Source organism: Notolabrus celidotus, chromosome 11, assembly GCF_009762535.1.
Source record: "Notolabrus celidotus isolate fNotCel1 chromosome 11, fNotCel1.pri, whole genome shotgun sequence".
NCBI lineage: Eukaryota > Metazoa > Chordata > Actinopteri > Labriformes > Labridae > Notolabrus > Notolabrus celidotus.
In genome coordinates, this window is record NC_048282.1 from 14783822 (window position 1) to 14797230 (window position 13409).

The 13409-nt window shown below is 40.1% G+C and overlaps 1 protein-coding gene across 2 annotated transcripts in view; it reads right to left on the bottom strand.

The window, feature by feature from the left end:
• Positions 1–13409, bottom strand: part of kazna (kazrin, periplakin interacting protein a) — a 242352-nt gene that overhangs the window by 60031 nt on the left and 168912 nt on the right. For both annotated transcript variants that reach the window (XM_034696432.1, XM_034696433.1), the window contains exon 4: positions 6670–6777. In XM_034696432.1, the coding sequence (XP_034552323.1) occupies positions 6670–6777 (108 nt within the window). The remainder of the gene's footprint in view (positions 1–6669; positions 6778–13409) is intronic.

Sequence of the window (13409 nt, forward strand, 5' to 3'; positions counted from 1 at the left end):
AAAGGCTGCTCCACCAAAACATGAACTCTGGACTTTAAAGGTGACATATCACGCTTTCTTCATCAATATATATTGGTCTAAGAGGTCCCCAAAACATGTCTTTAAAGTTTATGCTCAAAAAAACACTTTGAAATCAGACTTTGGCATGCCTGAAAAGCCCTCCTCTTCAGCCCTCCTCAGAACGGTGTGTTTTCCCTCCCATCTTTAAATCTGCAGACGTGGGGAGTAAAACCGACCTCTGCCAGAAAGGCAGCGGGACCTTTCTGAAGGATTGGTCACAGATTCTGTGTTTCTTGTTGTTTTATTTGTCAGTATGTCGACGTGTGTCTTGGTACACATCTACAGCTACGACATGTAGCTATGTGGTCATGCTAACTAGCGCTAGCACTTATCCATGGAAAATAAAAATCATCCACTAGATCTTCAAATCTGCAGACGTGGGGAGTAAAACCGACCTTTGTGTTTATTAAGACAGCCTACAACTAGCATGCCTCCCTCCTAAGCTCCTTGTTAGCACACGTGTGCAGGGAATGAAAAACGGAGGAGGGATTCATTATTATTTTATACAGTCTATGGGCTGAACAAGCTCCGAGCTCTGACTCCGTAACAGACCGGATATTGTTGTTACGTTACAAAAACAAGGAAGTCTGAAACGGCTCGTTTCAGCACACATTTACAGAAAGGTGGAGAAATCAGAACAGGGGCAGAATGGATTTTTTTCATTCTCGGGGGGTTTGTAGACATGCCAGGGAAACATATTTCAGATAGAGAACCATTAAAAAGTCGATTTTGCATGATATGTCACCTTTAAGAGGATGAGGATAACTTTCCTTTAGAGAGCAAAAAGGCTAAAACGCTTACAGAGAAGGTGGCTGAATTAATCTCTTTGGACAACCAGCCAATCTCTGTGGTAGAGAAGCAGGTTTTACCATCTGTTGGATCCACTCATATCCTGCTGTTTCTACACAATAGATACTGGAGCTGTATAGCTTGGTTTAAATATGATGTGACTGCTGTAAGTTCTACAACAGACATTAAGAGCTCTGACATTTGTCCCATGTAATTGCTGTCCCTCGCTGCACTCTTGGATTGATTCCTCTACTTTTGAGTTTAAGGTGATATGTCAGATGATATTGTAATCTGGTTTGTGAAAAAACTACCATTGAAAAGGGGAATAATAATGTAAGAAAGACGAGTTAATGTCCGATATTTACGTTTTGGTCTAGCAGCCAGGCGCCACCATTGTGAACCTTTCACCATCTTGTGAGAGTTGCGTTCACAGCAGCATTGCTTCCAAGTTTAAGCATGCACAGCATTGGACAGAACAAAATATGGCACAGATTGAATGTGGCACATACCTGCCACAGTTAGATGCTAAAACTACAGCCTTAGGGGTTTTAATTCACCACATTTGAAATTATTTAATAATAATATTTATATACAATGTACATCATGTGATAGGAACTCATCCAAATTGTGCTAATATATACAGTATTTGTTGAGACTTGGGATACTGTGACAGCAGACCAAAATCTTAGTGAGCTTTCAAAGGAAGTTAACAGAAAGCCCATTAAGAGAAAGTGACGGGCTGAAAACAAGAACTTCAGACAGTCTGGGATCTGGAATTCTACAATGCTTTGATAGTAAACTTCACACACATGCAGCCCTCACTGCTTAGAAGCTGTCAGTGTAATAAGATGAATGAAGACATGTAGTGTGTGCTGGACTGACATGTTCTTAGAAATATTTTTAGACCTGCCTTAGCAGTAGGAAATTTGTAAGGGTATATTAAAGGCTTTGATTGATTTGTTGAACAGTACAGCTCCAGATCTAAATTTAGACCACAACGTAGTATGTGGAGAAGTCAAATGTAACTCTTCGAAGAACCAATTATTTATATATTCCTCGTTGGTGAGACCTGAATGAATTCAGGGACTAAAAGAGAAGAAGAAAAATAGCAAGGGCTTTCTTTTTTTCTTCCTTTCATGTCTTCTAAAGTTCAGTCGCTCTAATCCACACCCCTTGAAATTCAACTTTTTGACTTCATGACCCTGGAGTTGCCCTTGTCGCAGCCCTCTTTAATGAAGCAGTTAGAAAGTGACAAAGAGTGCAGATAATCAGACAGCTGCTCTGACCCCTTTGTCAAATTCAACATCTCAGAAGCTTTTAATAGAAGGAGGCCAGTGGACACAGGAACCAACTTTTTCAATGAATACTGCAGAACAGATTGTGAGATTTTGTGAGATTTCATGTGGATATATGGTTTGAAACTCCCATTACACGTCTATGTTGATCATGCCCCTCTGAGATCTCAAGTTTTACCGTTTGTCTCTTCTTCTCTGTGGTTGATTGGCAAACCAGCAGGATTATGTTAATTCTCTGCAGGATTTTGATCACAGAAGCATGATCACTTTAAAGTCGGATTTTGACAACTTAAAGAATATCCAGTTATTTCTTTGTGACATAATTAAAAATGGAGTCACGCACAAAAAGAAAAATACTACCATAGTCTGAGAGCGTTTCTGAGTAGTTATTCCTAAATTATAGTGGAGAGGCCTGGATATTGTTGCTGGGGGCAATTTAGGTGCCACTCTCCTGAAGGCTATGAGAGGGCGTCAGTAAAGGCAGGAGTTTTAGAAAGTGTCAGCACATGAGGAAAATGGGAGCATTCAGCAGCAACCACTCTACATCTCCACCCACACACAAACATGCATCTTCCCATTCTCCCTTTCTTAAATCTATTTTGTTAATCTTTGTCTCTTCACTGTCGTCTTTTTCTTGTCCTTAAACAGAGAACACGCAGGCAACACTTTGTCCTAACACAGTCATTCACCTTGTCCTCCTCTTCACACTGTTCTTCAGTTTTCCCCCCTCTCCTACTCTGTTTCCTCTTCCCTCCTATAATCCTATTTTTTCCTGGATGCTCTGTTTGACCTCTTTGTTCCGACCTTCCTATTTAACCAGCCTGCATGCCAAAATGTTCACCCAGCTCGTGACATCATTGCCAGTTAATGTGCAGAAGCAGCACCTGTCTCCATAATGATACAGTGCCTGCTGCTTACGTTTGTTTCTCCTCTCCTCCCTCGACTCTCTGAGTCTGTCTTACTGCAGGCCTGAGATGAATTTGCTGATAACACAGCCCTTGACTTCCCTGTTCTCATTCTGATGAAACTTGCGTTGATACACGTGGCCTTGGCCACTGCAGAGGTTGTTAGAGTGAGAGCATGTCTTTCCTGAGTCTGCACATTTACAGCACCCAGGAAACAACCACAGTCCTCAAGCTGGCAGCTGGTTTGTGCAGAAGGAGAGTGGGTTTGTGTGCACATAAAAACATGTCAATTAGAAATCTGCTCACAACTTTCAAATGCCCCCAAAAGAATACTAATGTCAACAACTTTTTTGCATTATCTGTAAATATTGGGGCTGCAAAATTTTTTTTTTATACACCATTAATTGCATAATTGTCTCTAATTAACTAGCAATCAATTGCATATTAATCATACATTTTTCAAAGATACATTTTTCAAGTTTTGAATACTCTTATAATCATGGGTGTGAACAAATATGATTGTTTTATGAAAATGTCTATTACTATTGCAACTTTCCAAATCAAGGACAAATACGGTCCAGAAACTTCACCAGAAAACCCTAAAGGTGATGCATGCTCAAAAAATATGCTGAAAGCACAACATGGCAAACTCAAGCCCAACAAGCAAGAACAGATGGGCGTATTGACCTGAGTGTAACATTACTAAGCCATGAAAACACAATGCTGTGTCCATTGTTGCACTTGTAAAGGTTTACTGAACATCTCCTGGTTTTTAAAAGCAGCTCAACACAGAACAATGGACCTCATGCACCACAACAGACACACTGTACAACAAGTATACACAGGCCAGTTACATGTTTTCACCACCCAAAGATCTTAAAGGTGCATATCATGCAAAATCAACTTCTTAATGGTTCTCTATCTGAAATATGTGTCCCTGGCATGTCTAACCTCCCGAAAATGAAAAAAATCCATTCTGCCCCTGTTCCGATTTCTCCACCTTTCTGTAAATGTGTGTGAAACGAGCCGTTTCAGTTTTCAGTGTTTTTTTTACGTCACAACAACATCCAGTCTGTAACGGAAGTCAGAGCTCGGAGCTTGTTCAGCCCATAGACTGTAACACAAAGGTCGGTTAGGTTAGGTCGGTTTTACTCCCCAAGTCTGCAGACTTGAAGATCTAGTGGATGATTTTATTTTTCATGGAAAAGTGCTAGCGCTAGTTAGCATAGCCACATAGCTACATGTTCGTAGCTGTGTACCAAGACACACGTCGACATATTGACAAATAAAACAACAAGAAACACTAAATCTATGACCAATCGTTCAGAAAGGTCCTGCTGCAGGCGCCTCTCCGTCAGGATAGATTCTGGATCTGATTCAGAGGGTTGAAGTAACGCAGGTCTGTGAGCAGCCGTGTATATTCAGCCAACATGTAAACATTAGATCAACTGGCTGTACAGCCGAGGCCACATCCACTTCCTGAGGGGGCGTGGGCGTGGAGCTCATTCTCATTTAAAGGCACAGACACAGAAAACAGAGTGTTCTGAGCAGGGCTGAAAAAGAGGGGTTTACAGGCATACACAAATCTGATTTCAAAGTGTTTTTTGAGCAATAAACTTTAAAGACATGTTTTGGGGACCTCTTAGACCAATATATTTTGATGAAAAAGAGCATAATATGTCACCTTTAAACAAATAATATCACACAGTGTAATTGTGTGTAAATTCACATGGGTGAAAATAAAGACAGACTGAATAGCTTTCAACGTAGGCCAGCTGACAGGTTTGCCTGTGCCCAGGACAAGTCCCCTCACCCAGTATTATAAACTGTTCCAGCCCAGTTCTGCTCAAGGAGGTTTGTTTCTGTTGCTCTCTGTAATGTTACTGCTGCACTGTATTTCTTATAAAAATTGTGGCGCTAACAGGAATTTGGGTTAACGTGTTATTACCACGTTAACTTGGACAGCCCTAAAAAATCTACCTACCTCAACACAGCACTTACGTAAAGATCATCAATATAATAGCTACCTTTGTTTCACCACTGCAGATCCAAACCACATCAGGTAACAGTTCTTGACTAACACACTATAGTAACCTAACAGAAAGAGAGAGTGTTCTCTCAATGACCTGCCTGTACTCTTAGTATCATTGTGACATTGACAGACACTAATAGGAGAGAAAAGACGACTGGCAGCTAAATAGACCCCTAAGCAGGACGCTCTAATGAGGAAAGGGCCCCCAGGGGCTTCCAGAGTGACACTAGAGATCCATACTGGAGCTGGCAGCCTTACAGGATCCACAGTGAGAGAGATGCATTTGTACTGGTGCCATCGTTAGCTACTTTGATCCTCTCTACAAGACTTTCAGTCCTTGAAAGAAGCTTTTGTCATGAAAGAGCTGGAACATACAGACAGACTACGGATAGACTTCTGTAACCGTGTTTGTCTGGAGAGCTGCTGACCCTAACATAGATCAGTCTGACCACCCAGTGAGAGAGCCGAGAAATAAATATAGACTCAAGGCTGCTTTTTGGGATGTTTAGAGACTGAAGACTACACGCAAACTTGTACACAGGTGATTACGGAGAATGATAGTGTTCACCTCAGATTAAGCCTTAATGTAGCATCATTCCACTGGACATGAAGGAACAAATGTGTAAGATTTAAAGCAGCAATTATAAAATAGCCCTCCAAGAAGTGCAAGAGTGTCTGCTTTAACTGCAAGCGATGACATGTGAAAATAAAACACTTTAAACTTGTATCAATATATAAAACACAGAGCGTTAACAGCTGGTGAAACAGACTTACAGGTAAATTACACAAGAATATAATGTGACGGTTAAGGAGTCAACTAAAGGTATTATCAAAACTGTGTAAACTGATCAATCAAACAACTCTATTGGAGTTTGTTCTTGCCTGTGCATTTAACTGTAGCAATTACAAAGCACTCATAATACTGCATTCGATGTAATTTTCTCTTTCCCTACAACATTTAGCCAATTGTATCAAACCTGCACTTACAGACACCACATGGAGATGTTACATTCTTCAAAAAAAGAACAAAAAAACATCCCAGCCAGGAATATTATTTCCTCACTGGATTATTACTGTGCATGGTGCAGAGAGGGGATATCATTTCCAATCTGCTGGCCCATGCAACCCTGCAGAAAGAAGCCAAACAGCAAAAAACACACTACAAATACACCAACAAGCAATGTTCAATCCTGTTGTGTTCCTGCTTCAACACCCTACGAACTAAATGAAGAATAGGCTTGATTAAGAGTAGTCTGATTAATCAGAAAGCTGTCTGTCATTTTTTAAAAACACCTGCTGGGTTCATTAGCAGCTGTTAGCTTCAATAATGTATGCCCATTCCTCCAATGACAGGTGTAAGAAATGATGCTGAGGAGGGAGAAGAACTAATGGCTGCAGAGTGGCAACTATTATCTATTTACAAGTTAAATCCAGGTTGAGTCTCTTTGCAGGTGCAAATAAATATATGTGTGTTGCACATTTAAGATTGCATTTTTGGACCCCACAGTATTTTCCCCATCGTGGCACTGTGGGGGAAAAAACTTTCAAGTCAACCAGCTCTGGTTAAACAGAACAGATTAGGTCTTACCTTTGTCTAGGGAGGCATCAGGAGAGTTGAAGTCCATTAAGCTGCTGATTTCAGTCTTGTAGCAGAGGTCAGTGGCTGGCGGCTTCTGCCTTGGCTGGGAGGAGGGATCTGAGAGGAAGGGAATGACAAACAAGGTTAACTTGACAGACTACAATGAAGAAGGACTTTTGAAGGATTTAGAAAGCAAACAAGGAGAGAAACACATGATTTGTGGTTGCCGATACGATTAAAGGACGATATTGGTTCATTTAGAACGATACGATCGGAAACGATTCAGTGACTTGAAATCGATTCGGTAACTTTTTAGCCAAAAATTCAACCAGTGTGACTGTGAAATAAATACCTTGATACTGGACAGTACTAGATTCCTGTTGTTTCTTGTAAGGGAATCAGGTATAAATCAATCATGGATATAAACTTTGTGTGAAATGGCGCCTTAGTAGGTGGTTGGATAGATTTGTGGTGTTGCAGTGGTACTTTACTTGGCCGTTACATTTCCTACAAACAGTGAGCGACTTATTTAGAACATCTACGTCTTTGCGAAAGCCAGAGTTTCCACACACTGGGCCGCAATAGTGGCTTGATAATTTCTCGGTGCCGGCTTCTCCTCTGCCATCCACCATGCTATGGTTTGTTGTCTGCTGGCGCGTGGTGATGACGTCACAGACCGTTATTTCCTAGTAATCAATACAACCAATTTATTACCTTTTAAAACGAAGTTAGATCGATATATGTCATCCGAAAGGCCAACTTGCCGAGCGCGGATCGATGAAGTCGGATCATAGGAATATAAATCGATACATCGATGTAGTAGATGAATCGTCACACCCCTAGTTTGTATTATATTTGTTGAAGCAGGTTAAGTAAACTTCCAATTTACTGGTAGTGGAAAATGTTTTCTAAAACTAGTTCTACACTTCAATGAAGATGGTAATATCAAAATGGGAGCAATAGAAAAGTGAATTTCATCAGTCAATTAAAATGTATGTGTCAGTGCAGAATGCATGAAGATATTCAAGAAACAAAGTAATTAATGCAGCAAACACACAAACATCCCTCTCAGTACTCACATAATGAACTTTAACTCTTCTCACACTGTACTAACTCGCCAATCATCAGCACAGCTACTGTCCCTAGGGAGAGTATGAAGGCACTCTACTGTAGCATAAGCACACAGGCTTAAATATGCAGGCGCACAAACACAGTCGCAACTTTAGGGGACCGCTTCATGTAAATATTAGCATTTTTATGACCACAGAGTGATTTGATTTCTGGTGAGGTTCAGTGGTTTCTAATACATTTTGGGCCAGCCTCACTAGTAGTGAATGCAAACTGAACGCATCGCTCCAGGTCAGCTCACATAATAGTGGTTGCTTAAATGGCTTTGGTGCTTTAACATGTGCAGTCCACTTCTGCAGTCTTCTCCCAGTCCAGCCCACTGACGCATGAAGAGTTTTATTCAAAAGTTAAGTTTTCAAAAGGTCACATAAATGTTACAAGTGCCACTTTAGGAAGAAAAAGTTGTCTCTGGTTGAATCGAAAATGAAGGATTAAAGGTTCTGTTTCACTCTGTCTCATATACAGTAAAATACACCCAGCAACTTCATCACTCTTCAGCCCCTGCACCTCTTTGGCCTCCTCTTCCTCCTCCTCCTCCCCCTTCTCCTCTTTCTTCCATCAGTATACCACCCACCTACTAAGAAGCCAGTAGTGGTCGAATTATTTGCACTAATTGTGCACAGATGTGTCTGGGTGAAGAGCTTGAGGTCTCGGTTCAAAGCTGTTATTATGGTGCGATTAGTCATCCCGCTTGTGGAGATGGACTTTATAGAGCAACAAATAAAGCCCAGCTGCCTGTCCCACCAGAGGTGATTGGTAAGAGCACATGAAGGCTGTTTTTTTCCTCACAGACCAGTACACAACACTCTGCCACACAACACCTAGCAAAAGTGTAATTTTTCAAACTTGCTCACAGTGCAGCCTTTGGCACCAAGAACACAGTTGTCACCTTTCTAAATAATGTAAAAATTCACAGTGCATACTTATCTGCCATAGCTTCAAGCTGCTGCTCAGTAGCCTCATGAAAATGTTTTATCTTCCCTGCACTGTGCCCTTGACAGGCCCTCACCAACATTGAGAAACTTACCACGGGAAAAGAGGAGGTGAGGTTCTGGATTAAATGAAATGGGGGATAAATAAAGCATGATGGTTGCTTGACGAGGATGAAGAGGAGGGGTTGAAAGGAGGAGAAGAGAGGAGGGGGGGTGTGTTACAAAGTCAGCTCAGGTGAGACTCAACTTTTTATTAACTGTGTATTCAACAGAGTCAGGAAGAAACTAAAACATGAAGTGAGGAGCTTTGGGAGAGCTTGACTTGATTCATTTTCAAAAGCTGCATTGCTACAAATCTATATTAAGAAACAACAGGTAATTAAGATTATATTGTCACTAGCGGGCACCAGAATTAGTCAGCTGAACATATTTGTATTAATGTAGGCCTGAAATACCAACAGCAGGGAAGCGGGAGTCAGAAGAAACGACATCGTTAATGTAACAACATCAGACAGATTGTCTGAAAGTCACTAGTTAACAGGGTAACTCGATAAACCACAACACCAGCTTGCAATTTGAGATCCCTGTGTGCCTCCAACTTCTGTGCTGGCTGAGAGGGTTTACTTTCAGCTGCTGGACTTAAAGTGAACAGACCGAGGTCTTTGTAACAACTTTCACAAGAGCATGTTGATATCTTGATTTCACTGAACAAAAATGTTTCATCAGTTGATTAAGTAAGACATGATGTGTGTGTGTTCTGGGGACACAGTTTAACAGTTTAAAGATGTGATGTTGTCCTGGATGTTAATACTTTTAAGGTCTGTTATTGGTAGTTCTTCTCATGACTCTTTTATTGTAGTATTTTCAATGGTGACTTTAATTTGGTAATTTGCTGGGCACACTGTGTTTGTTCCACATGAATACCTGAGTGTTTCAATGGCAGTTATTTTTTTCTAAATGTGATTTGTGAAGTTTATTAGATGCTTTGCACTCATTCTTTGTGAGATAATTTGACATGCTGTTGTCAATTTGAGGTGTTCTGTTGGTGGATATGATGGACAGTGGGAGCTGGCATGGAGCGGGGTTGCTGTGGGACGTGAAAGCTAACTGTTTAGCCTCTCTGAGGTGTTGTGGGCCTAACTTAAAGAACATCAGTGAAGGGAGGTGCTCTCTTGTTAACCTCAGTGATGTGCTGGCTTTCACTGCCCATCTGTCCTCTTTTTCTCAGGCTTTTGGGGGACACGAGGAAGGCTACAAAAGTAGCAGTAGAGGGCATAGAGGGGTGGGTTTCTTCAAGCTTATAATGCACATCGCAAAAAGCCACACATTTCAGTGGCATTTGAAATCAACATCAGTTTTTTTCATCATTGACCTAGTGATATTTGATTTCAAATAGTTAAAAAAGCCACATGCAATATTAAAATACTATTAACTGTGTTACATAGATTGTGCTCAATAATGACTGTTTCCTGAGTATTTTCTTACCTTTAGATCAACTAGTCTGGTTTTAAATATTTGTAAAGTTGGTCGAAAAATTTGTCATGAGGTACATCCATTATTTGATCTTTTAATTTTTTAATTATTTTTATTTGCAGGTTTTCCTTGTGTTTTTCTTCCAAATATATGTTTAAGGCCACACTGTTGAACAGAGGACACACATAAAACCAGACTAGTATACCTAAAACTGCATTAAAAAAACTATAAAACTGTGTCTGTGTTACATGTTTCCCCATCAGCAACTGCTAAAAGTACACATAGTTGAATATGTAACATTACTGTGATAGTGTTCTGGGAGACTATCCTGAAATAATACAAATAAATTTAGTGAGAGAAATTGGAATGTTTTTATGCCTTAGTCGTGCTTTTGGAAAGACACTTTAGAAAATCATACACATTGGTTTAGGATATAGAAATATGAGAGTAAGGCAGCATAACTACCTGCTGGTTCTCAAACATTTTGGAAAATGTTGTGAACCAAGTAGGTATTTTACTTTTAATAGCAAAAGGTAAAGAGAGCATCGCCAGGCTGCTATATTTAATTCTGCTTCAAGTGCTGTTTGCATGGATGAGTGCTGAAATGAGTGTGCATAGAAACAGCAATAAAAGGCTTTTTAAAAGTTGCAGTGAGTTATCAAGCAGGTAGCTGTGATATGTTCAGAGTCACTGTCTATGTCTCTGAATCAGTGAGCTTGTAATCAAACTGAATATTTGGATGTGGTAAAGTCCAAGGTCGTCCTATTGATCTACTAATCATTCTAAACGCACACCTAAGTTTAAGAAGTAGTTGAGACAGTGGCATGGAATACATAGACAAACAGTGCATAGGAGACTATGTCTGGATGAGGGGCTGATAAAACAGAAGAGCTGTAGAAACAATCAAAAACATAATCTCTTTTGTTGCCGTGGCTCTGTGCATTTCCTACCTGCCTCGCTGCACCTTGGATACGAGAGTGAAGCTTTCTATAAACCCTCTGTCATATAACTTGCGTTTGGGATGATCTATAAAAGGATTTAAGATAAGAGCATCATTTCCTCTCACTGCTTCAATCTTCCTTTCTGTTCTTTCCTCATTTCCTCACATGCCAGCAGGAATATTATCTGACAAAACTCAGCAAGCATTTCACTGCGTGTTTGGATGTCGGCCACACAATGTTTTGATTCTGGCACAGAATCAGAGAGCATGTATGTTTGCAGAAGTAAAAAGTTGCATTCATAATACACGGTAATTAAAAGAGGACAAGTACAGCAGGTTGGTATGGAAAAAAACTCCACTTCATAGCTTATCAAATTGAAACTTCTAAAACCTGAAGAGCAATCAATAATACATTTTTTCAGCTTTCTGAAGCCACAGAGAAAATCAGGGACTTGTTGGGAAATATTTGATTTTCCAACCACATTTATTAGCCGTCTTTACAGGCTGGAAGATGTTTGTTTTTCTATGTTTATGCATGCATAATAGCTGGGAAAGATTGTACATGTCATAGATATAGCACAGCCTTCATAAGAAAGCAATGAGCTGCACTGCTGCACAAACATTTAAACACTGATACTAATTTATCACGCTGAATGGCTTGGTTCTGTTTTCCTCACAATCAAACGTCCCCACGTCACTTTATCAATAATAAGCTGTTTATCCAGCCGAGCACACCATTTAGAGAAAAGGTAATTCCACTGTGATGAAGTAAGAAATGATTTTTTCCCCCCTCTAAAACAACTATAGTACAACATGCGGCTTTGTAATGATGTAATCATCAAATTCACTTTCTCATTGCAGAGCAGGGTCTACTCACACATAAAAACAGCTCCTTCCAGAACTGTTTTTGTAAGTGCTCTCAAACTTTTTATTAAACTTCTTTTTTTTTTCAGATTGAATCTACTCAAACTTCCGAAAGACAAATAATGCCAAACCAAGGAGGTTGTGACTGCAGTCCTCTGCCCACACCATTAAATATGGCCGTTTTGAATAGCACAGCACCAAAACACACTGTGCATTCTATGCAGTTCAGTATGATACGTCTGTGTTTTTGGTAGTTTGGATTCAAAATCAACAGAACAAACACAGCAGCGTGTAGGTGTGTTATATACACATTATGTCTGATGCAGTAGTATAAATATGTAAAGAGAGACTACAATGCCTCCATCTCCAAAAGACTTCAGCCCACTATACTGTATACATAAGCATTGGAGTCATTGGTGTATTTTCACATCAAACTTCCCACCAAGCAATCTGATTGGTCAAGATGATGTCACTATTTGTATTGCTTCACCAGAGCCAGGTGTTCCTAATCAACTAATTAGCAGCAGATGTTGTTTGTCTTGATTGATCTCGCTTGTTCTTTTGAATCACACAACAGAATCATATTTCATTATTCATAGAAACATTGAAACAAACGGATACGTTTGGATATGACAAAGAAAAATAAAACTGGTAGTGCAGGAGAATGCTTGAGTCCAAATCCAGCAGTCCTTTTTAAGTGGAACAAACTGAGTTGGTGAGCCAAAAGACATATTTTTTTATTGCTTGATATTTCTTTATGCGGCTTGTAGTAGAGTTGTTGTATTAAAGCATTATCACACTGGAGGTTGTCATGTTGAACTGAGTATCACCATGCTGTAATTATCTTCTGCTCTCAGTCCCTGGCTGTTTTGAAACGGCCTGCTACATACTACCTACGAATGTAGTAGGCAGTAGGTATTGCCTACTACATACTGCGTTTGAATTTAGTATGTAGTATGGCTGTTCTGTTCGATCTGTTATGCAGCATGCTGAGCCAGACATCACTGGATTTTCGTTTTAGGAAAGTGGAGGAAAACAACGGCCAAGCTGATTGCAAAACTGCTTCTTTAGCATCCATTTATGATTTAAAAAGTTCAGAGGTGGTTATATGGAATTTAATCATTTTCACAGCAAATACAAACTGAGTTACCCCAGTCAAAAAAAGAAGAGAAAAGAAAAAGCGTAATGAGCACTGTGCATTATGGGAAACAGTACGCGAGGCAGACTGGTCAGATGCATACTGTGAAATTTTCCCGAATCAGTACGACATCCGGGGAGTTTTGGCATACTGCAGATTTTGCTCTTGTTCACATACTGCATACTGAATTTTGGCCAAATCAGTATGTACTGCTAGTATAGTAGGCCGGTTCGAAAACTGTCTTTGTGCACTGCCAAATCATTGCAGTGCTGAT